The sequence below is a fragment of the Anabrus simplex genome, chromosome 12 (genome assembly GCF_040414725.1).
Source record: "Anabrus simplex isolate iqAnaSimp1 chromosome 12, ASM4041472v1, whole genome shotgun sequence".
Lineage (NCBI taxonomy): Eukaryota > Metazoa > Arthropoda > Insecta > Orthoptera > Tettigoniidae > Anabrus > Anabrus simplex.
Genome location: NC_090276.1, coordinates 91,971,631 through 91,996,624, shown reverse-complemented (window position 1 = coordinate 91,996,624; position 24,994 = coordinate 91,971,631). Strand labels below are relative to the sequence as shown.

Below are 24,994 nucleotides of genomic sequence, written 5' to 3'. Positions count from 1 at the left end.
CAATTAACCGTAAGGAGCTGGAGTACATTCGATGTTTACACCCATTTACTCAATCTTTCTGTCTTTAGATTATTATTTGTTTAATCCCATAACGTTCTGGCAGAACTATGTGTTTACTGTTTAGTGCATTAATAGATACTGTAATACAGAGCGTTATTTCACAACCTAGTGAAATTGATTTCAAAAGACGGTGGATCATAGCAGTAAATCGCAAGAAGGAACTTTGTTTAAATATTTTGATAAATACAAAGTAACTCTTTACGAAACTTATTTTAATTTTTTTTTACAAATAGGTTAATAATTACAAACAAATTGTTATAGCAATGTTATATTTGCGAAGTAAGCTGCAGAAGGCCATATTTCTTAAAGCACACTAGTAGACATTGTAGTCTGCGAGATGTATTGTTTACAATGCACTTTTTCTTCTGGTATGGGTTAGAACAAATTTATTACTTTCATTGATCTCTCTGTCTCATCCTTGGTTTTGATAATATGAAAGTGATTGAGGTATGAGCGATGCTGCTGCTTCTTCTTTTCTAGTTCCTAATTAGTGTCGACCTCTAAGATCTTTTGCTACCATGTTTTTCCTTCATTCCCACCTAGATATACTTTCTCCCTTCACAAAGCTGCAGGTTGTTCATATTGGGTCTTCTTGGATTTTTCTCTCTCTTCACCTGGTAGTCCTAGATTGGAGAGTCTGGTTCTACCCAGCGCCTTACATTCGAAAAGTATGTGTTCAGCTGATTCCTCTGCTTATATTTCATATTGCATTTCCTACATATGTTTTCTCTTATTACTCCAATTCTATGTAGGTGTTTTTTCAGATGGCAGTGTTCTGTCAACAGTCCTACTACCCATCTTATATTTTCTCTGCTGAGTTTCAACAGTTCTTTAGTATGCTTCTTGTTTGGTCCTTTATCAGTTACTTTGCAATCCTGCATCCTGGAGTATTTTTCCAGTTCTCCATTTGTTTCTTTTGTACCCATTTTCCTATGTAGTGTCAGGCTTGTCCATAGGAAATCCCGCATACAGGTTCTGGGCCTACAAAATATGTTTATGCCACTTTCCTGGCCAGTGTATCTGCCTTTTCATTTCCTTCTATACCTGCATGCCCTGGTACCCATATTATTTTGACAGTGTTGTACTTTGAGAGCTTCATGAAAATTGAATGGCAATACCGGACAATTCTGGATATTATCCGGACTGCTTTTAGTGCCTTAATGGCCGCTTGGCTGTTCTTAAAAAGGAAAATGTTCTTATTCCTATAGTTCATTTTCAGATTTTCTTCAAGACATGTTGTGATAGCTATCACTTCAGCTTGAAAGACTGTAGTGTGTTTGCCAGGCTCATCTGGATTGATCTCTTAGGTCTTCACCCGTTGATCCCTTCTCCTGTGCCATTCACAGTCTTTGAGCCATCAGTCCAGCACACTGTATCTTCTTTTTCAGTATTCCATTTGTTGATATCCCAGTCTTTTTTTAATATCTGGGTCTCAAACGGTTTTTCATTCTTTGATATCATATTATCAGAAGGCATGTGTAGAACTTCCTCTGTTATTACTCTGTTAATTTTACAGTGTCCTAGACTGGGTCTTGGTGCATTCCAGCACTCTGATTGTTCCAATCTGTATGAACTCAGTCTAGCCTGTCCTTTTATGAAATTGCATAGTGATGGGAGTTCTAGTAAAGTAATCAAGGCTTCTGTCGGTGTAGTTCTCATAGCCCCAGTTATGGCTATATGAGTGATGCTAGTAATACCATTCCTTATGCAGCCAGTCCTTGTTACGAATGGTATGAACATATCGCTCATAGGGTCGATTGCTGCATGCATTTCAATGGGCTTGGCAGACTGATATGTAATAGCAACTTTGGCTCAGTGAGGAAAGCAACGGGAAACTATCTCGCTCATTTCTCTAGCACGCCTCTTCAGTGACGCCTTCAGTGATGCCTAGACCATCTATGACAGCTGTTAGCGGAGCTCTGGAGGATCAAACTAGCCTTCGGGCTGAATACCCAACATAAAACCGTAGTCTTAATGATAGGCAGAATAATAATAATAATAATAATAATAATAATAATAATAATAGGTCTAATATATCATACTTCAGTACAGAGCAACGTGTAAAATGATTTTATAGTGTTCAGTCACGACCGCACATAATTAACCCTTTCAATCCCAATGTTGCTTTAGGTTAACATGATGTTCAGTACATACATGCACTAAGCTTATTATTTTCCTCTGAGGTCCAATGTTGCTGTGAATTAACTACAGATGTAAGCTTCCATAATCAGTCAACAGATGGCAGGAAAGTTGTATATCATTTCTCTTAGATAAAAGAGTTGACAGTGGTGTACCGCACGGTCATGGAGGATTATATCTTAGTGTTTACATTCTGTATTTTATAAGTGAGTGTGTGTTGCATTAAGAGTGTATTTATTTTGTTTGGTGTAAAAAGCTTTAAAAATATGTGTACCAGATAAACTTAAATTTAAAAATATTATTTTGTTATAAATAGGTTTGATGTTATTAGTCTAAAGCAACGTTGGGACTCAAGGGGTAAACTTTGTTACCATATCCTAACCTCAAAACAATACTGAACAAAATTTAGCATTTTGGACGAGAACTGAAAGAGAGAGAAATTGAAGATATTCTTGAGAAGCTTGTTTACGAGACAATGTCTGACTTTAGTGATTCGGTGGTTCGATAGGAAGACAATCAACTTTATATATATGTAGGTGTAGGTCCAGAAGTAAAAGATAACCATGGAGCCAGTCAGAAAAGAAAACTGTGGAAACAAGACTGTCCACAAATGGTGAAATAATATAATCAATTCATGGGGGAGTAGATCTAGCAGATATATTGCTGGAGCTATACAGAATATACATTAGATTGGTCAAGGGATAAGTGGGAATTGTGTTTCGGTGTGATAGTGTTGAAGTAGTCATTGGTTGACTACTGTAACGTAAATATAAAAAGCAGCGAGGAGAAAAATGCATGTATTCCCTTGTACAATTTCAGTTAGAAATATCTCATGCACTGACTAAGACAGAGAAGGTTCTGAATCAAAAGCGTGGGCAACCAAATGACAGTCCATTACTAGAACCTAGTTGAAAAACGTTTGCTCCAAGACCAGTCGATGATGTCAGGTATGGTACGTATGAAACGAAGAAAGGCCGATGTAAATTTTGTCCTAGTGGAATCACCCAGCTGACCTGTTCTAAATGCAGAGGAGGAGGACAGGAGCCAAGAACTGGTTCTTCCAATTTCATAACAAGTAATTGAACATTACATTTTGATGCACGATTTACTGCTCTATTTGCTTTTGTAGAATTATATAATGAGACAATGTTATATATGGCTTATTTTGTTTGCTAGATGTAATTTTGTGTACAGACGAACACCATGTAAATTGCTCTGTGAAATATGTATGTCACATTTGAATGTTACCACAGGCTCCCAATGTTAACACGTTCAGTACCTATTTCTGAGAGGGACACTTGAATGCCTGGACCAGCCATTTTCATGCCTGGCCCTCTTAACGTGCATTACTTAATAAAATTGACCATTACGCTTGAACTATAAACGTTAGAAACATGATACTTTGTGCTAACATCTAGTAAATATTTAGGGTGTGATATCAGGTGTCACAGGTTCCAAAATACGTCTAATTTTATACGGCCTATCTGTACTTTCGGCATAATGATTACTGTCACTGTAGTGAAGAAAGGAAAGAATATGAAGGAAGCGTATTCGGAACATTGTTTTAGAAAATATCGGGTTATGAAAAACAGGGTCTTCATTGTTATATCAGGATTTTAGAATAATCGGTTTCCACAATTGCATGAACGAATTCTTCGTGAAAGACCGGAACGCCGCGCCTATCACTTGACTCGCGTATAGATTAGATTGGTCTGCTCACACACATAGTGATAAAATTCGTCATTCATGAAAATACTCACCTAAAATGTAATTGTATATTTGTATATTATAATTTTAAGTGGTGATGGAGGCACTTTTGTGTATATGGGGCTATGCCCTTTCTCCATTCACCATCCCTAAATTGTAACTACAATTAGTGGAAAATAAATAATAATAATAATAATAATAACTCAAAATATCCTGCTCATTTTCTGTTTGAACGTTTATACCTGAATTCTCTCTAAACGATGGAACAGGTGGACAATAACTAGGATGATATGTATCAGGCACTTCACTTTCCTTTATAGGCCTATTGGATTCGGGAATCGGAATTTCCTCGTCACTCTCACTTTCACTATCTGAGTCTATTTCAGGAATAAGTTCATCACTAGAATACTCATTGTGAACAATATCTAATAATTAATCTTCCGTAAGAAACTTTGTTTTATAAGCCATTATACTACACTCGGTAAGAACGACACGCACTGCTTTGGAATATGAAGTACCGTCTTGACGCGCGAGGAAGTGCTGAGATATTCCCGCTAAAACAGCTAAGATAAACATAAGCCCACTCAACGCGAGGGTTATCTCAAAAAGGTCAACCAACTTCCTGCTACAACCAGTAACGCTAACTAAGGTGGAAGAATGCATAGATGACGAATATAAACAGCATTGCTTCGCGCGGAACATTAAACGTCTTACACCGTCCACGGCCCGCAGCATAGGAGCAAGCTTAAACGTCTTACGCCGTCCACGATCCGCAATGAGTTAACTGAGAGCAACATGCTGGGTTTTCTAAATTTATGTGGGAAATTTTGAAAATTGTTAATAAACATGAACACTGTCTACTAAAACAACTGTTCTAAAGGAGAAAAAAATTCTCCCAAAAATAATAATTTGGGACTGAAAGGGTTAATTTTAAAATGCAGTCTATAGAAATATAATTACAGAAATAGGCCTACATTTCACAATACCAATAGCTCACAGAAATACCCTACTTTACAAATGCATAATTGTACGTAAATTTGCATCCTCTTCTCAAGGTGGTGCAACTCTTTTCAGGCATAGCCCTAGTGGAAATGAGCTGCATGTACAGTTTTAACCGCATAACAGACCTAAAGAAAATCTTGCATATCTGGCAGTATCGGGAATCAAACCGGAAACCCAAGGACGGTGGCTAATAGCGCTAACCATTACACTACGGACATGGACTTCATCATTGTCACTAAAAATATAGAAATATTTGTAATGTAAATAACCATTCATTGGCAATTTTGATTTTGATTTTTTCTTCTCATGCTAAGATTTTTGATAATGAACATGCGATTTCAAAATCAGGAATTTCAATTGGTCCAACATCAAGCCTCTGCCTTTTTATCGGAAAAGTTCTAATCTGCTCCCTTTATTAAATTTCTCTTTTTCCACATTATGAGGGAAAGATCATTCATAGGGTTGTAACTTAAAAGCATTCCATTCTATTGAACACACAATTTAAATATAAACATTACACTATAATACACCTGTAAAAAGCACACTATTGAACAAGGAATAAAAATATACACTCCAACAACATTTACCCTTGCTAAAATGATATCATATTAGAAATAGGCCAAAACTATTTTTTTCTGAAGACAGGATTGTTCAATGTGTACATGAACATCAATCTCATTATCACCACTACTGACATATAAATCACTATGTTGCACAGTGCGTAATTTCAGGAATCTAGCCGGCCAAAAATCGTATCTCGGAAACGAATGGACCAATTTACATGAAACTTAGTATGTAACTGCTATCATTGGAGATAATTAAGTGTGTGGTCAATCAAGTACAAAGAACAATATACTACGCAAGGAATAGAATTAGTAATCTTTGTAATTTTAATCATTTTTCGTTATAGCTTTAATAAATTAAATAGATGTTAATAGTGGGACATGCTGCTTAGAATGTTTAAAAACAGATATAGGAATACATGTACTTAGTTATTAGATGCAGTAACATCAGAATCGCTAACTTCACTGTCATTATTTCCTTCGGCAGAACCAGGGGGGACTCAGACAGTAAGTTGAGCACTTCTCGTGAAAGCGGAATCAACTTCCTCCTCCCTGATTTCCTTAATCTGGTAATGTAAGGGTCCGATGATATAAGCAGCCTATGGAAAAGGTCAGTATTTGTGTCCTTTCTGGAAGGTTTACTGTTATCTTTATTCCTGGTCTCCCGCGCTTCCACGGAGAGTTGTCCAATAGGTATAATACTGCTCCCATTTTTCCCGAGCTAAGCCCAGCCATCGAGCGAGAGATCCCAAGGTGGACTATTCGATCGTTGGCTATCACTTTCTAGAGGCATTTCAGGGATGTTAAGGATTGATGACCAAGCAGGATAAAAAGAAATGTTAAAACAACACTCTGACATTTATTCACATAAGCAAACAATAAATGAGAATATTCTTACTAATATTTCGTTTTACATAGAACTTCCATAATATTGGATTTCTACCTCCTTATTTAGAGTGACACGTGTTCTTAATCTCCAGCCTTACTGTGCTGTAATGAAAACCAAAGAAAAATTAGGCCTCTTGCCTTCCCAAATCAGAATATTTGATTGAAAGAATTTAAATAAATTAACATAGAAGTTCATAAAATAATTAACAGCTGTCTTGCTAACGAGGGTTTTACAATAAATGTGTTCAAAGTTTTACCAATTCAAAGTAGTCTCAACACGTGGTTTTAAGATGTACTCAACTGAATTTATCATCTACAGTATTTAATATTAGTCAATGACACCAACATGAACTTCAGTAGAAAATGAAAATTGATTTCAAAATTCTCAAAAATAATTAATTATTATTTTGATTATTATTATTATTATTATTATTATTATTATTATTATTATTATTATTATTATTGATTTTCTCATCATTTAATTAACCTATGTTTCATTGTCACACGATCGTGTTCTCATTACTTTTCCACAGCATCATTTACCTAATGATCGTCATTAGCATTTCAGAATAATTATTTTCAATTAATTATTATGACTTATTTTCACCATAACTCAAAGTAATCATGCGGCTGACGACTTCTACTTCTGATCTTTGTATTTCATTTCCATTCAAATTAATCTTAAAATATTTCAAAGTTCAACTATAAATGAGTCAGAAATTTACATTATCCACGTGTGAGCTAGTTAAATAAATTTTATTTACAAATCGAGTGCCTTCGTAAAATAACGAGATGATCTTTCCTTTTAAATCTCGATAATGAAGAAAATAAATCCTTTTCTAGTCTTCCTCGACTTAAGTTGATCAAACTTTCCCTTAAGGGCATGAAAATTACTTTTAAGGCAACACACAACGATGAGTGTAACCTGCGTCGCAGCAAGTGCACGACCAGATCAAATTAAATGGGACCAACATGATACAAGAGAAATATACATATTTACATGCACACACGCATTCACACTAGGAAACACGTCTTTTATGTACATTATTTACATCGAATCCTGTTTTGGCAAGTTTATTCATGATTTTTACGAGTGGACAGATCGCATAATATCTAGCAGAAATTATCTGTATACTGAAATTATCCTTCATTAATGGTGGCTAGTGATCGAAGTCATGGGTATCACTTTGTAGAAACACATTTTACATATCAACGTAAGTTCATCTAACTCATGAAATTATAATGGAAGATTCTAGTAAAATCCATAAGCACTACCATCGTTTGGGCTACAGGTTGAAACTATCGCGAGCGTGAGCCTTAATCGTACTATTTTTATTCCCTACCTGTGAAATACACTCGCAACATGTGGTCCAATAATTATAATCTATCTTGCGCTCCCAATACACAAGAATAAGTCAAATATCATCATTAAATCATCAATTGCTCAATTATACGTCAAATATCCCTCAGGATTGGTCATATTCCAGACCCTTCATAAACAGAGCACACTCAATCTCACATATAAGGACTCTACAGTAATTTTATGGCTCACGAGCGTTTAATTCTGTTTTACCCGATCTTTAGTCAATATTATTATTATTTAAGTGATTATTACATCTACTGATCCTCGTGGAATATCGTAAAATTAGATGACTTCACCATAAATACAACAAGTGATCATGAAAGACACTAGGTTCGACCCTATTCACTCAAAATGTACACGCAAATTTCAGTCCAGTAACTTTCAACGTTACAAGGAAAGTAGATTTATCGTGTGGTCAGTGATTATTAATTATAAAGCTCCTAAGCATGGGAAATCAATCAAAGACAACCTACATGTCTACTCTAATAGATTCCAAAATTTCATTCACACGTACCTAGTCTACCACGACACCTTAAGAAGTGGAAAAATGAAATATTTCTAACTACAACAAACTAATAGATCTATGACTTAAAGAAGAAAGACCTCTAGTTGTACAAAAGGTAAGACAGATAAATTAAATTAAAAGGTACTCAAGTTTTAGATGGAGTTCGATTCCCGTCGACAGTCTATTATTCCAGCATTTTCCTCCGGTCAGTCTCCTTCCAGTTACCAGATACGCCTCACATTTTTACAGCTCCATGGAGGCTCTGTAGCAGGTGTCCTTCGATGAAGTTATGTTGTCGGTAGTTGTGGAATTATCCATCTTGGGGTGTTCAACTTCCAAGACGACTTCCGTAGAACGCCGGTCACAAGCTGTAACTGAGATGACAAAATTAAGTATTTTGCACAAGCACACGTCGAATATTAATAGCTCGTCTACACAGTCACACTTAACTTGGTTCTTAAGGCGTTTTTATTCCATAGGAATTCACTAATTCTCGCTAAATTCTGGCAGAACGGGTGTTGACTTGAACTGGAAATTACTTCTCCACGTGGTCCGATAACGTAGTGTCCCACACAGCAGCACAGCGAAGAATATTCAGGGTAAGAGCAGGATATTCAGAGAGAGCGATTTACTCGAAACAAGGCCTTTTTATCTTATCAGCCTGGGAGGTGTGATCTTCAACGAGAACGGTAATTGGCTGATGGTCTCATTTAATTGGCTCAGACTATTCCAGATTGTGAGTTGCGCGCGTGCGGTGGTAGTCACGTGGTTTGCTCTGACCTTGGCACAGTCCTGCCGGTGTATCACCCCTCTGAACGACGAAAAAAACTCGTTCTTAGCTCGCCACTACTCCCCAAATGACACGCTGCAGCTCCAAGCAGACAATAAAACTTTTACTTTCCACTTGTTGAAAATATTCATAATATCGCCAATTTTAACGGGGACAATACAGTGCCTAATTACCTCATCTCCATGAACCAAGAGTTTGTGCAAAGTTACAGGCATGTAGTACGATTTGTATTTTTGTAAGTACAATTGTATAGTTTCCTTTAATACATTCCAAATGTCACTTTATCAATGGCATACCCACACAAAAGAGTTTCTAAGATGACACGTAGATGATTCATTAAATTTAGATCTACTCCAGTAATATCCGCAGAAGTGGAAGCCTCTCTGAAGAATATTCTAGCGGTTTCCATCATTGGTATTGCCAGCACTTTGCTTTGGATATCAACCAATAGACCCGTTTCCTCCCTGAACCGAACCTGTATATTCTTCTTTCTTCAACCAGTTTCTTCTCCTCGGCATCTCTTATTTGCTACTTTCTTACGTCGAGTCTGTACGCTATATGTAAAAGGTATTTGAAACTTCGAATCCATGCATGAAGTGGCCATAACCCAAACTTAAGTGGTGTTGGGTTAATTACTCTTTCAGTCACTTCAGGAATATTATTCATCCCTTTGGGGGACGCGCCACATATCTTGCACCTTTGATAAGACTGATAGGAAGACAATGCACTGCAGTCTTTTCCTTCCACCACAGTGAAATGTAGCTCGTGTTCAACTGCCCTGTGAACCGCTGGCAGCTCACTTCTGCAGTGAAGTCATCTACAGTATTTATGTATTGCGTGTGTATTTTAAGCTTTAAATCAGTGCGTAATTGTATTGTGTTGAATGAGAGTTATGCGATAAGCCTACATGTACGATTTCTTTCTTTATTATTAATACTGTGATCTTTTATAGTCATCTGCAGTATTTATTTATTGCGTCTTCTAGCTTTTATTGTCTGGATACATTTATTAAATGCAATTAAATACATCCCCCGTTCCTCGAGCCCATAAAATTATTTGTCTTATTTTCTCCCTCAATTTGCCTTATATTTCAGTGTTGAGGTTTCTTATGTGCCGTAGTTTTCCTCTGATTCTGTACAAACCAAAAGTGGCCCCTGTAAACCCCGTCCCCCCTTTAGTTCATAAAAATAATTTGTCGCTTAGTTTCTTCAGCTTTTTGTCTTGAACTTAAATACCAAATTTCACAAATTTATGTGCTGCCGTTTTCCCACGGTGGAGTTGAGAAAAGCCGTTTTATATGGCAACCCTGTTGTCATAAGAGCAATACTGTTTTCTTAACATGGAATGAGCTATAGTAGTGGCAGGCTCATCCAGATATTGCTGTGATGCACATCCTTCTGCAAGGCTGATTCTCTGGTCGAACCAACTTTTATTGTACTTCAGCAATTTGTCCCTTTTTCTACTATATTTTGTCCAACGTGATCGAATTTTAGCACACAAAATACTGACAAACTTCCTTATTGACTTGGATATATCGTCGGAACAATCCTCAAAGCCTACATGTTCAATTACAACATTCGCAATATCTTCGTTCCGCTTATATTCCCTGCTGTTCCTCAACAGCTCGAAAATTGACTTCCGGGTTATAGAGTACGTGGCTTCTGAAAAAAATGAATTAGTCTCATGGTCGCGCCTGGTCGCAGCAAAAAGTCACAGTTTTCTATTCATTAAAGTACAGATAACTCCTCCAAATACTTTCATTGTGGAAATCAAAGGCAATCCATTTTGAAAGTCAGCTCAAATTTATATAATTAAATAGCTCTTGGACATCCTGTACCTGAATTTTAAGTGCATATTCATCATCATCATCATCATCAGTTTTCCACTCCAGTTGCCCGGGTGTGGTTTACGAGCACTCTCCACTTCTGTCTGTCCATGTACCACTCTTCTCTCAAGACGACATCCCAGCTGATTCCTCTTGTTCCTATGTCCTCTTTCACTTGGTCCAGCCACCTCTTCCTAGGTCTTCCTACCGGTCGTTTTCCGGCCACGACTGTGTGTAGCCATTGTCTTGCTGTCCTTCCATGGTCCATTCGTTTGACATGGCCAAACCATTTCAAACGGGCCCTTGTCACTTTTTCATTCAGGGATGGGTACACACCAGCTTGCTCCCTTATTCTTTCATTCCTTACCCTGTCCCTTTTTGTCTTCTGTACCATAGTTCGTAGGAACTTCATTTCTGCGGCTTGTAGTTTGCTGTCCACTTGTTGGGTTGTTGTGCAGGTTTCTAGGCCATATGTTATTATGGGGGTGAAGTATGATTGGAATAGAATCTGCTTTGATCTTAAGGGAACTTGTTCGTTCCAGAGGAGGTTCCGAACTTGATGGTAAAACTGAGCTGATTTTTGAATGCTGCTGTTAATCTCATGCTGTATTCTGTTATCACTTGAAATGATGCACCCAAGATATTTATATTGGTCTACTGTTTCCAGTTGTGTACCTTCCAGCATTATTTTTCCTTTCTTCTTCTGCCTGTTGACAGACATAGTAACAGTTTTCGATTTATTGTTAATCCGTGTGCTTTCAAATGTTCATTCCAGGTGTTCAGCCTCTCTTGGACTTCCTTCTGTATTTCCCCAAATTACTACATCATCTGCAAATGCAAATGCATTGATGTCCATATTGTTCTTCTGCTTAATTTCTTTCATGACTTCATCCATGACAGTGATAAAAAGTAATGGTGAAAGGGTTGTTGCACTCCTTTAGTGGTTTGGAACCAATCAGAATTACCGTTTCCTATCTGTACGCAACTGCAGCAGTCTTCGTAAAGCATTTTAACTTTCTGGATAAGCCCTTTGGGTACATTCTTCTTTCTTAAACATTCCCATATAGTCTTCCTTGGAACACTATCAAATGCTTTTTCGAGATCTAAAAACACTAGTGTTAAGTCTTTGCCCTTCTCCCAATGCTTTTCTAACAGTATTCTAAGTGCAAATATGAGATCGGTAGTTGATCGGTGTTCTCTGAATCCATATTGTTCTTCCTGTAGTTGTGGTTCTATTATTTTCCTTAGCCTTTTTTCAAGTATTTTCTCAAATATTTTCAAACCATGAGACAATAAAGTGATCCCTCTATAATTGCTACATTTCTTCCGGCTTCCTTTTTTGAAGAGAGGTATTATTATTCCCTTTTTCCAATCATCTGGGACTTTCCTATCCTTCCATATTGCATTAATTACTCTATGAAGCCACTGTATTCCTATTGCACCAGTTGGTTTGATCATATCTGCACTGACTTCATCAAATCCTGTAGATCTTTCTTTGCGCATACTATTAAGGGCCGTCTCTACTTCTTTCCATGTTGGCGGACTCTCTTGGTCAAGCTCATCATTGCAGCTTAAACTGACCTGCGTGGTTACATCATTGGAGTCTTTCCCAGTACTGTTGTATAAATTATCAAAATAGGATTTCATCATCTTCCTTATTTCTGTCTCTTCCCTAACTATGTTACCATCTGGTTCCTCTATTGCTGTTATGTATTCATTGTCTCTTCTTATATTTCGTATTGTTCGGTAAAGTAGTTTAGAATTAGCTTTGCTGTCTTGCTCTAGTTTATCTGTGAAATCAGTCCAAGCTTTCTGTTTTTCTTCGGCCACAATTTTCTTTACTTGTAACTTCTGATCTCTGTATTTCTGCTGCAGTTCGTTTACTCTAGATTCGTTCCTTTGACTTCCTTTTGGCATTTCTTTGTCTCTGGCTTTCCTGATTTCATTTTTCACTTTCACAGCAATCTTCACCCGATCGTTCCACCAAGGAGTTTCTTTTCCCGTCATTTTGCTATTAGTTTTACCACAAACTTCTAATGCAGCTCCGACAATGCTTTCTTTGAATCTAGTCCACTCGATGTTGCCTTCTTGTAATGCATCTGATGGTAATTTATTGGTCACTTTTTTTTGTGTATTCAACTTGTTTCTCTGTCTTCTTTAGCTCCCATGTCTTTTTTTTTTTTTGTTTCCTGTATTTCTGAGGTCTATAAATTTCAATGTGCTTTATTGTTGCGAGGAGAAGTCTGTGGTCACTGTCCAGGCTCTGACATCACATATGGTCTTTCCTGCTTCATTGTCAGATATAAAATAATCTATCAGAGTTTTAGTATCTCCATTCCAACTGTATCTTGTTAGTTTATGACTTAGCTGCTTCTGAAACCAACTGTTGTTTATTCTCAAGCCATTCCTTATACATAGATCTAGAAGACTTTCTCCTTCTGGGTTCCTGTCTCCATAACCATGTGGACCTAGTGCATTTTCATATCCACGCCTGTCTGATCCAACTTGAGCATTTAGATCTCCCATTATTATATTTTCCTCTCTTTCTATAGCTTCTTCTAAATCAGTTCAGAATTGTTCTTTTTCCTCTTCATTACAGCCAGTCTGTGGGGCATACACCTGGACTACTGTCAGCACACTCTTGTTAAGAGAGATGTTCAACTTAATAATTCTTTCATTAACATATATTACCTCACTGATGACATCAATGTCCTCTCTTAATATAAAACCTACACCATTTTTGGCTTCTGTTTTATTTCCATTCCAATGTAGTTTGTATCCTTTTCTTACCCTTTTTGTTCCTCTTCCGTTCCACTTTGCCTCACTCAGGCCAAGAATACAGAGGTTCCTCCTTTCCTTCATATCTATCAGCTCCTCGCTTCTGCCAGTCAGGGTCAGGATATTTAATGTTCCAATTCTGTGTTTAGGACTTCCTTTTGGGCTTCCTCTCAGAACATCGTACTTGAACATCAGCCTTACGGTCATCATACGTTGCAGATGTTTGAGAAGACGTGTCTATCCGGTATTTTCTTTGCGTTCCGAGGCTCGTTTTGTAGTTGAAAGCAATTGATATAACCCTTCAGTTGACTTGCTAAGCCTAACACTGCTGGGGATTTTCTGTCAGGGGTATTCTCCCTTAGCCTTTGGCAGTCCCCTACCTCACTGCAAGGCAGCAGCTGATGAATTTATGTATCATTTCCTACACAAGGGTCACATCAAACCTTCTAGGGGAAAACTCCTCCACCCGTAGCTGTTGGTCTTCCCGTAGTTTGTCGGGTTTGGTGTCGGCCGCCCAACCCTCGGCCAGACAGTCGCAGGTAGTACCGTCTACTGTCGGATACGGTATCAGGATCACTCCTGACCTGACTGTAAATTTTAAGTGCATATTCCGGACAGAAATATAGTAACTTTCAGAAAATGCTACATACTATATAAAAAATATACCTTCATCTAATGTAATCACATTGCAAACTAAAGAAATATATAGTTCTGATGTCCTTACTGAGCCCTCACATAATAACTGCGCGCTCGCCTCGCCAGAATATGATGCCCTAACGGAGGAGAAAGCCACTTTAGGCCTTCGGTGAGATTAGATAATCATACAGTGCGACTTTTCAATACTTAATTACTGTACTCAAGAGTCTTATAAACACGACTCACAGAAAATGCGCACCGAAGACAAGGGTTGAAAATCTTATTTTTGGCCGGCTGGATGCTAGAAATTACCCACTGTGTGTTGCCTGTATTGTGAAATAGTAGGACAGCTACTGAAGCAATGTTTCTCTTATAGTAGAAAATTATCACTATTGCTACAATAGACCCCCTATTTAACATTTTTACACGGACCTGATTTTTTAAAACCTTAAATGGGGGTTTACCATAAATTCAGTAAAAAAACACCTTTCCCAGAAATCTTTGCCTGTATTAACATAAATTGTACCGTCATATATTATTTACACAGTGACAGTAATAAAACAAGGAGATATCTACCCTACGCAGTGTACTGTATTTACGATTTGTCCTTTATTTTGACCGATTTTTGTTGGTGAATGCAAAACCACTTTGGTTTAAGGTTTTTATAACGTTATACATGATTTTCTATAAAAGTTGGGAAAGATACCAAACTTGCGCAAAAATACATTAAAATCGGTATGAAACAACAATCGGTTTGTTTAAACATTTTCGCAGATGTTTTCCAAGCGGCATGTATTTTCTAATTCCAATAGTCTGAACACGGATATTCAGTTCCATTCTTAAAAATTGTAATAGCATCACTCCAGAGGCTTCTGGCAAACATTTCCATTTTCTTACGTCAAACGGCGTTACCTAACCTAGGTTTGATGTAGATGTTGATTCCCATAGGGAATCAGAAATAATTGTTCCGAATGAGTAAATTTATAATACCACTATAAATGGTCCATTATTGGACATTATAAATTTTCCAGCTAACTCATTCCTGGTTGCCAGCTTTTCGCCCCCGTGTGCTAGGCTGGGCTCATCAGTTGGTACCTAGCACACCCACCAAGACGCTGGATAGTGCATACCGTGGAAGCCACTGCGTAGGCTAATTGTAGCCACCGGCAGTGCCAATGCACTATGAGAGACATTGTCTCATTATCAAAAATTGATGCCTGCTTGGCCATCAGATGATGTAGATGTTGATTCCCATAGGCAATCAGAAATAATTGTTCCAAATGAGTATTTTTATAATACCAATATAAATGGTCCATTATTGGACATTATAAATTTTCCAGCTAACTCATTCCTGGTTGCCAGCGTTTCGCCCCCGTGTGCTAGGCTGGGCTCATCAGTTGGTACCTAGCACACCCACCAAGACGCTGGATAGTGCATACCGTGGAGGCCACTGCGTAGGCTAATTTTTGATTCCCTATGGGAATCAACATCTACATCATCTGATGGCCAAGCAGGCATCAATTTTTGATAATGAGACAATGTCTCTCATAGTGCATTGGCACTGCCGGTGGCTACAATTAGCCTACGCAGTGGCCTCCACGGTATGCACTATCCAGCGTCTTGGTGGGTGTGCTAGGTACCAACTGATGAGCCCAGCCTAGCACACAGGGGCGAAACGCTGGCAACCAGGAATGAGTTAGCTGGAAAATTTATAATGTCCAATAATGGACCATTTATATTGGTATTATAAATTTACTCATTCGGAACAATTATTTCTGATTCCCTATGGGAATCAACATCTACATCATCTGATGGCCAAGCAGGCATCAATTTTTGATAATGAGACAATGTCTCTCATAGTGCATTGGCACTGCCGGTGGCTACAATTAGCCTACGCAGTGGCCTCCACGGTATGCACTATCCAGCGTCTTGGTGGGTGTGCTAGGTACCAACTGATGAGCCCAGCCTAGCACACGGGGGCGAAACGCTGGCAACCAGGAATGAGTTAGCTGGAAAATTTATAATGTCCAATAATGGACCATTTATATTGGTATTATTAACCTAGGTTTACTGCGCACGTATTACGAAAACGTACTTCAAGCTCTGTGTAGAATAATGATAACATTTTCACTATAAATTTTCATGGGAACAGCCTTTCTGAAATTTAACAGGACGCGAAATTACCTAACCTAACCTCTGAAATTAGTTATGTACACCGCTTTATCTTGAGAAGTAGTATCACATCCTTATTTTATTTCAGTACATAGTAATAAAATTAAGCATTTGTTTAGGCCTACAATACGGAAGATGATCGATCAAATTTAATATAAACGCTGGGGAAGAGTGTATGAATATTTATGACGGATAAAAACAAACACGCCCGAATTTGCCCGTAATAACAGATGAATCATTAAAAGGGTTCTCATTATAACCGAAGGATATTGCACAGATTAATATAGGAACTTTCAAAAGTTATAAAAACATTGTCATAAAAACGGGGATTCTGTCCTACTTTCACCGGCTGCGGTCCGATGTGCATCTGAGTCCGACATCTCACTTTAGCACTAAGTGCCCGCGTTCTAAATTCCTCTTCTGCCTTGAATCATCTACAGCAAGCTTATGACGTTTTTTTCACAGGTTCTTAATGTCCCATAACCAAAACAAATAAATATTTGAGGATTTTAACATTTCCTTAACGCTAAATGCGGGTTTTGCCCCATTGTGAATTACGTTAAATTGAATATAAAATTGCATTGCTCTTATGGAATAATTTTCGGGACTGAAAATTTCTTCCATTAAATGCGGGTTTATGTTAAATCAAGATCACGCAAAATTGGGTTTATACTGTATTTCCTGCAAACTTATTTCTTGTAAATATGATCACTTTCTGCAAGATTGGAAGAATTAGGCTAATAGCTGTCATATAAAACACTCTGATGTCCCACTGTTATTATTCGGTCGACCATCGCAAAACACGGTGAGACTGCAGCAGATTGCGCTGCGACACACGATAACTTCCAACGTTCTCCACACACAGCACAGCGGTGCATTTCTCCCACTAATGCACAGAGCCTATAGAAAATTAAATCTTTACCCTTACATTTAGGTACTCGTACACATAGCTGCCAAGTTCTTTACATCCTTTTTTCCCTAGTGTTTTGTCCCACTCGAAACAATGGCCCTTGGAGGTTATATCATAAATTTTATGTTTAAAGAAACTTTAATGAAACTCCTGATTGAATATTGATTCATAAAGACACCTTTATCCAAAAGGAGAATTTTGTTCCAATCTCTGGGTCTTGTACATTCTGTACTTTTCAGCTAGAGTTAATTGTCCGTCAAGATACTGCTTTCAGATAGAAACTTGTATAGCTAACTGAACTAAATATTTTCCATGAGAAAATGGATCAAGCTGATTCATAGCTGCTCACCGCTTGGGAACACAATGAGAATGTGAATAACAACACTCACATTCAATGTTTTCCACTGCGGCAACAACATTGCACACTAAAGAAGGTTGTCATTTGTGCCAAAATGGTTTCAGTATTGTTGCATCTAAGTTAGAAAGCCATATACATGAAGTTAATTGCTGTCAAAAACTGTTGTAATGTAGATACTAGTTTTCTACTTGATATCAATGATACGGTACAAAATACAAAACTGAAACATTGCCTGTTGAATTATAACATTGACAAAATAAATGACCAGAGTATTCTACAATGAAAGAGCATAAAAGACCACATACGTCAAGTAATGTAACTCAAAATCCAATTTTTTGAAAACATATGACCCTTTTCTACTGGGGGTGCGAAATATGTGTACCCTTTCAATTCTAGAATAGTTACACAACTCAAAAGGCTGCAGTATAAAAACATACATTTTGTGTAGAACATCGACATAAATGAAAATAATGATGGCATTTCATATATAAGTTGCAATGAATACTGACGGAAACAGAGCTATTACAGTATTTTATACAAAACTGATGAATAAATACTTATGGCATTTACAGTAATGATACAAGTTAAATATAACATTATTGAAGAAAGGTACAAAAATTTGTCCTGTCAACACAGAGTAACAACTCCAAATGATTAATTGTCGCCGAAAACCAATGGGACAATTCAAGAATGACACCACTGCATTATGGTGGTAAGTATTAACATTTAAAATGTGATACACTTCCGGATGGAAGATCTTTATATTCAGAGAATATTTGTATGATAGTCTAAAAATTCATAGTGGTTCAGTTGTGACACACTTCTTAAAAGCCAACGATGTATACATAGTGAAAATTTAATAAATAGTATTAACTGGCTGATAGAAAACTTATTTAATTGTGAACTTCAACTCTGGAATATGTTCATTTTCATCCAAAGTAAACCTTTGGCTTAGTCTCAGTAATGAAAGACTGCATCAGTTTAATGTTATACCTAAGTAACCAAGTTGATTTATTTTCAGATACTGCTCTATATCCTAGGCGTAAGATGCGTGACCGTGGACAGTCTCGTCACACTACATCTCTGGGTCAGAGGGTAACACTTTCGTCAGAGGAGACTACAAATGACATGAATCTCAGGGTGGTTCTTGAAGAAAGTGAATCAAAACAAGTCCAACCTGCTGAGATTATAGGGGAGGTTTTGAAAGAAGGTGAATCGAAAAAAATCCAACCTGGTGAGATTATGGGGGAGGTTTTGGAAGAAATTGAATCGAACCAAATTGAACAGGGTGAGTTTATTAACTTATTTATTCTTTATATAACCCTACTAGCGGTTCCCATTAAGTCAGACGTGATGGGGATGTGTTACTCAAAACTTATCTGATAGGCAGCATGCGTGTACTCGTGTACTACCCAGTTGGCACTTTCTGCTTCTGAATAGTTGTATGTTTGATTTGTGTTGAGTAGTAGCTGTTACACCCTAGTTGATGGGACAGTCAGTTAGCATGTGCATGATTACATTTTTGTGAACCCCTTAAGTCGTTCTAGAGATTCTTAGGCACGTAGACCAGCAGCTTGTCATGACACACACACTTCCTGGCTCTCTGCCTTTTCACAGTTTTAATTTCTTTTTTCAGTATTGCTGCTCTCAATTTTGTCTCTACCTTCTAGTATAAAAGCCAAGTATCAAGTCATTATTCAAAACGTAGACTATAGACAGATGTACAAAGCCTTTAACAGTTGCATACCAAATGTGGGAGTTGGGCATTGACCCCAGTCATATTTATTGGTCGTAACTCTCATTGTTTTTTTAAAGTAATTATGACATTTTTTCTGTGACGAATACCTTGTAGGTTGGCGAAAATGAGAGCCTCAGTTGACAGATCATTGTTATGTTATTCCTGTTCTTGTGTTACGGTGTGTAACTGGGACGAGAATACACTGTGGATTGACAGTATCCTGTGACAGTTCCTTGTATTTAAATGTGTACCTGGGACACTCCATCACTTAGTAAACAGTGGTGGAAATAGATCTGTTTACATTGCATTTTAAAAATGTATAAATGGCCGAGAATGACAGAAAGAAATTGAGAAAGGACTCGAAAGTTGGACAGGTACTTTATTTGCAAGTTAGATAAAAGTTCATCCTTAGAAACTGAATGTATTGTTCAAGAGATCCCTACCAAGAGAGGTTATGTATACTAGTCAGTCAGGCAAAACTGATGAAGGTATGGAAATATTTATCTTATTCCTTGACTCATTCGTAACAGCGTTTATAATGTTTGGGTATCACTGATGTTTTAGGGCATTAAAAGTGTCTCTTATACCCTGATGATAATTTTAAAAAAGTAATTCCTTACACTTCTTATTACTACAGCTAAATTTTGATTTTTTTCTAACGAAGAACATTTCTTTGAAAAACTGCTGTATTCATCATATTTTATGAAAACCTAGCAGAAAAAGTATTACTGTATGTTGAAGTCCCAGATCGTGAATATTAAAAATAATTTATACTGTGTATGGCGTAGCAAACAGAAAATACATTAATACCATGGAATCAGTTACCAAACCCCGCTATTGGTGTTTATTGGTGTAACACTTAGTACTGGTAAGCAACCGTTACACTTTGCTAGAATGATTTTCATAGCAACTAGACTTAAACTTGCACATGATCAGCTTTGATATTTCCCTTATTTTTCACGTCATCAGTAAAAGGTATGGCACAAAAATGTTTGTAAATAATATTCTAAATAAATTTTGTCATGAGCAATTTTCCTGTAAAACCAACCATATAAGAGATCGAGTTGTATGTTTAAGGCCTCCCTTCTGTTGATTCTTTTGAATGAATTATAGCAAATATCTTACTTGCCCTTATCATAAACGTGAATACAAAGTTTCATGAAAATCGACCAATCCATTCTCCCGTGGTGCAGTGACAGACCGACTGACTGAAAAATTATATATAGTGAAACTCTGTTAAGAAGTTTTTCAAGGGACCAAAAAAAACAAAAACAAAACAAACTTCTTAAGCGGAAAACTTCTTCTGTACTTTGACATACATGTGAAACACACAGCCAACAGATTTCCTTGTTTGTGAACAATAGCAAAATAGGCTAATATATAAGAGCTGCTAAAAGAAAGCCACAATATAAATATTAGATTATCATGACATGTACTTTTAGAGGTAAAGTGAAATAATTGAACATACTGTATTATAAAAATTCTTGATAAGGGAACATATTATATAAAACCTTGCGCAAGAGATAAAAGAAATACTAAGAACATTAAAACGGTAGATGGTGACCGTACATTATGTACATTCCATACTGCATTAGACATTAAATACATTTCCAAACACAAAAGTCTAGGCTCCTACTTGGAAAAGAAATTGTTCAGGGTTGACTGTTTTAGGTTTTTACTGCTTTCTTGATGTATAAACCTCTCCATTTCTCACATTGCCTTCCATGTGTTCTGAGGCACACTGTCTGAACCTTCCATAAACTGCCTCAGTTTTTCAAGGCAGATGCTTGCCTCACTGCAAGATGGTCTTGGGGGATTCTCTTCCTCAACCTCTTCTTCTTCTTCAATCTCCTCATCTCCTGCCTGAATTTCCTTGCAGATCTCATCAATGGTCTGCTCCTCGCAAGTGATTACCATAACATCAATGGCAGTGAAGTCGTCGAAACTACCGGTAATTTCCATCTTCTGTATAGTTTTCCAGCACCCTGGCTCTTCATTACCAACTTCCATAACAATGCTGTTGGAACCACTACCGAAGCCTGCTTTCTGGAAGCAATTGGGAACATGCATCATTTTCAAAAATATTTTTTTTGAAAAGTACACTAATGAAATAGTACATAAACGTATTACATTGTGGTATGTTGCCTTGTTTTCTACCATTAAAAAAATATTTAATAGTGCCTTTCCGCAAGGCGAGTGAAACGGCCTCTGACGTAAGCGGCGCGCTGTGACGTCACGATCCAGTACCGCATGGAGCTCTACCAGCCGTTGTGCATCAGCCGTTGCTAAAAGCCGATTGTTTATTATTCATGATCGCGAATAACTTCGATATGACAGAAGAAAGGTTCAAAACAGCACAGTCAGACAATCTACCATGTATAGATGTCATCATTCTTGAAAAATGCGACTTTTGTGGCCGCAGAAATTCGCGGATAACAAGCAAGTTTGTAAGTGGCGTGCAGTGTACTGTAAACCATAGTATTAGGATAACAACGAACCTGGATAGATATCACATCACTTTCAACATTTCCTTCTAGACTGATTCCCCTATTAAAGAATAACATTACTAATGCTGAAAGCCCGAAAATGTAAAGTAAGAAATCGGATTTCAGCACTAACATAAACATATAGGTAGCATTATAGTACTAGTCCGCTTCTGTGGTGTAGTGGTTAATGTGTGCCACTCCCGGAGGCCCGGTTTCGATTCCCGGCTCTGCCATGAAAGTTGAAAACAAATAGTACGAGGGCTGGAACGGGGTCTACTCAGCCTCGGGAGGTCAACTGAGTAGAAGGGTTTCGAATCCCACCTCAGCCATCCTCGAAGTGGTTTTTCGTATTTTCCTACTTCTCCTCCAGGCACCTAAGGCCACGGCCGTTTCCTTCCCTCTTCCTTGTCTATCCCTTCCGATCCTCCCATCCTCCAACAAGGCCCCTGTTGAGCATAACAGGTGAGGCCCCCTGGGCGAGGTAATGGCCCTCCTCACCAGTTTCATCACCATACTCAAAGTCTCACGTTCCAGGACAGTGCCCTTGAAGAGGTAGAGGTGAAATCCCTCGCTGAGTCCGAGAGAAAACCAACCCTGAAGGATAAACTGATAAAGAAAGAAAGAAAGAAGGAAAGAAAGTACTATAGGGCTATAATCTATCATTCCCAAAAAAATATATATTTATGGTTGGGACAACTGGCCTACCACTTTCGGGGCCCATGAAAGAGAATTAAATATCTTTGTGGAGGGAAAAAGTTAAACATGATAAAGGTAAATATGACTTCATCTAGTTTTCACAAGTCGGGCTGAGTGGTTCAGACTGTTGAGGTGCTGGCCTTCTGACCCCAACTTCGCAGGTTCGATCCTGGTTCAGTCCGGTGGTAGTTGAAGGTGCTCAAATACGTCAGCCTTGTGTCGGTAGATTTACTGGCACGTAAAATAACTCCTGCAGGACTAAATTCCTGCACATCGGCGTCTCCGAAAATCGTAGAAGTAGTTAGCGGGGCGTGAAGCCAGTAACATTAATTACATTTGGCTTTTAACAAGCTGAGCAGATCAGGAAAGAAAAGTGTCCTGGTGACATTTTAGTCGCTCAATACAGGAATGTCTTTGGGTGCTGTGACTTTATTATTTTTTTTTTTTTTGCCGTTTGCTTTACGTCACACCGTCACATAATGGCGACGATGGGACAGGAAAGGCCTAGGAATGGGAACAAAGCGGCCGTGGCCTTAGGTACAGCCTCAGCATTTGCCTGGTGTGAAAATGGGAAACCACGGAAAACCATCTTCAGGGCTGCCGGCAGTGGGGTTCAAAGCCCACTATCTCCCGGATGCGAGCTCACAGCTGCGCGCTCCTAACCGCACGGCCAACTCGCGCGGTATTTTTACCCTTCGGTTTATTGACTTAGCTTGTATAACCTAAAACTTAGGCTAAGTTGGATTATATTTTAAACACCTACATCACTATTTTCACCTGTGTGCAATTATGTTATTTATTTCATTAATATTATGATAATTATTATAATTGAGCATTGTTAACTTATAAGACTCCAACAGACAAGCATTGGTTTTGTGTAGAGTTATACATTTGTTAAATTCACGTCGTTTCCTTTCATGCTGTACACGCCTATTCTTTGTTACATTATAGGGTATGTGCTATTGCACATCGGAACTCTACATCATTTATAAGTTTTCTGCCTCACTGTCTGCGCAGGATTCATTTTAAGTCTAAAATATACCACTCAGATTATTATCCAATGTATAGACCTCGAATTTAACCATACTAGACACTAACGTAAAGTAGAAATACGCGAAGTGTATCCTGCTTCTCACAGCACACTACGTGTTATTTCGTCTGCTAATTCAGTCAACCTGTACGATGACGTCAGGCCAATGAGATCGCGTACTTGCGTGACGTGACATTTTCGTAGATTTTTATCATGTTTGGAGTATTATTTGTACATTCTGATCACATTTTTGAATTCTGCATGCAATTTTGTATCAGATTAGCATATTTTTAATTAAAACCCCAGATCATGCATGTTCCCTATTTGCTATTATTACAGGCTCCACTGAACCCCATAATGAGGCACTGAAATGCATTGTGTCCAAAAGAGATGGTTTGCCTGCTTCTATGCGTAGCAGCATACGGCGCACAACTGATTTTCAGTACCTCTGCTTCAATACCTTAATGATTCCTTGGTCCATGGGCTGTAGTACCGATGTAGTATTCGGTGGAAAAAATTCTACCTTGATGTTCCTTAAATGGTGCCACTCCTTGGGATGAGCAGGGCAGTGGTCCATAAACACCACAATCTTCCTGTTCTGGCTCCCCATTTTGACATCTAATGCCTGCATATACTCTTCAAACAGGGAACTTGTCATCCAAGCTGACTTGTTGCTGGTGTACTTGCACGGTAAAGTCCTGACATTTTTGAAACAACATGGCTTCCTAGACTCCCCTATCATCAGTAGAGGTAGTTTTTCAGTTCCTTCCATATTAGCACCAACCAATACTGTAACTTGCAATTTACTTAATTTTCCCCCGTGGCAAGATTCTCCCTTCAAAACTAGAGATTTATCCGGAATAAGCTGGTAAAAAATGTGCGAATTCATAGAGATTAAAATCGTTGCAAGGTTTGTAACTGCCTATTTTAGCAGGCAGAACTGTTTCCTTCCACGCTCCCCTTTCCTCCACACTTACACTCTCTGCTTCGCCACAAATTGTTTTGTAAACGATACTGGCTCGATTTTTAAAGCGGTCCAGCCACCCGTTCGATGCGGTAAAAGGTACCTTTTATTTGCACGCAATTTCTTCGGCTTTCTCCTTCACAATAGTCCCGCTCAAAGGTATGTTTAAACTTCGCTGCTGTTTAAACCATATTAGCCGAGCTTGTTGTACTTCATCGTACTTTCCAGATTTACCTTTCTTGCAGTTTGCTGAAGTATTCCCTGCAGGAGCCAAGATCTCCTCTTTCTTCGCTATAATGCCGTTCAAAGTAGACAGTGGCATCCCCAGCTCCTTCGCCAAAGCAACATGGGAAAGTGTAGATGACTCCACTTTCCTTATAATCT

General features: G+C 38.1%; 1 protein-coding gene across 5 annotated transcripts in view; it reads left to right on the top strand.

Annotated features, from left to right (window-relative positions):
• Positions 1-24,994, top strand: part of Haspin (haspin) — a 369,818-nt gene that overhangs the window by 129,160 nt on the left and 215,664 nt on the right. For all 5 annotated transcript variants that reach the window (XM_068229912.1, XM_067156416.2, XM_067156420.2 and 2 more), the window contains one exon: positions 18,718-18,984. In XM_068229912.1, coding sequence (XP_068086013.1) covers positions 18,718-18,984 — 267 coding nt within the window. The remainder of the gene's footprint in view (positions 1-18,717; positions 18,985-24,994) is intronic.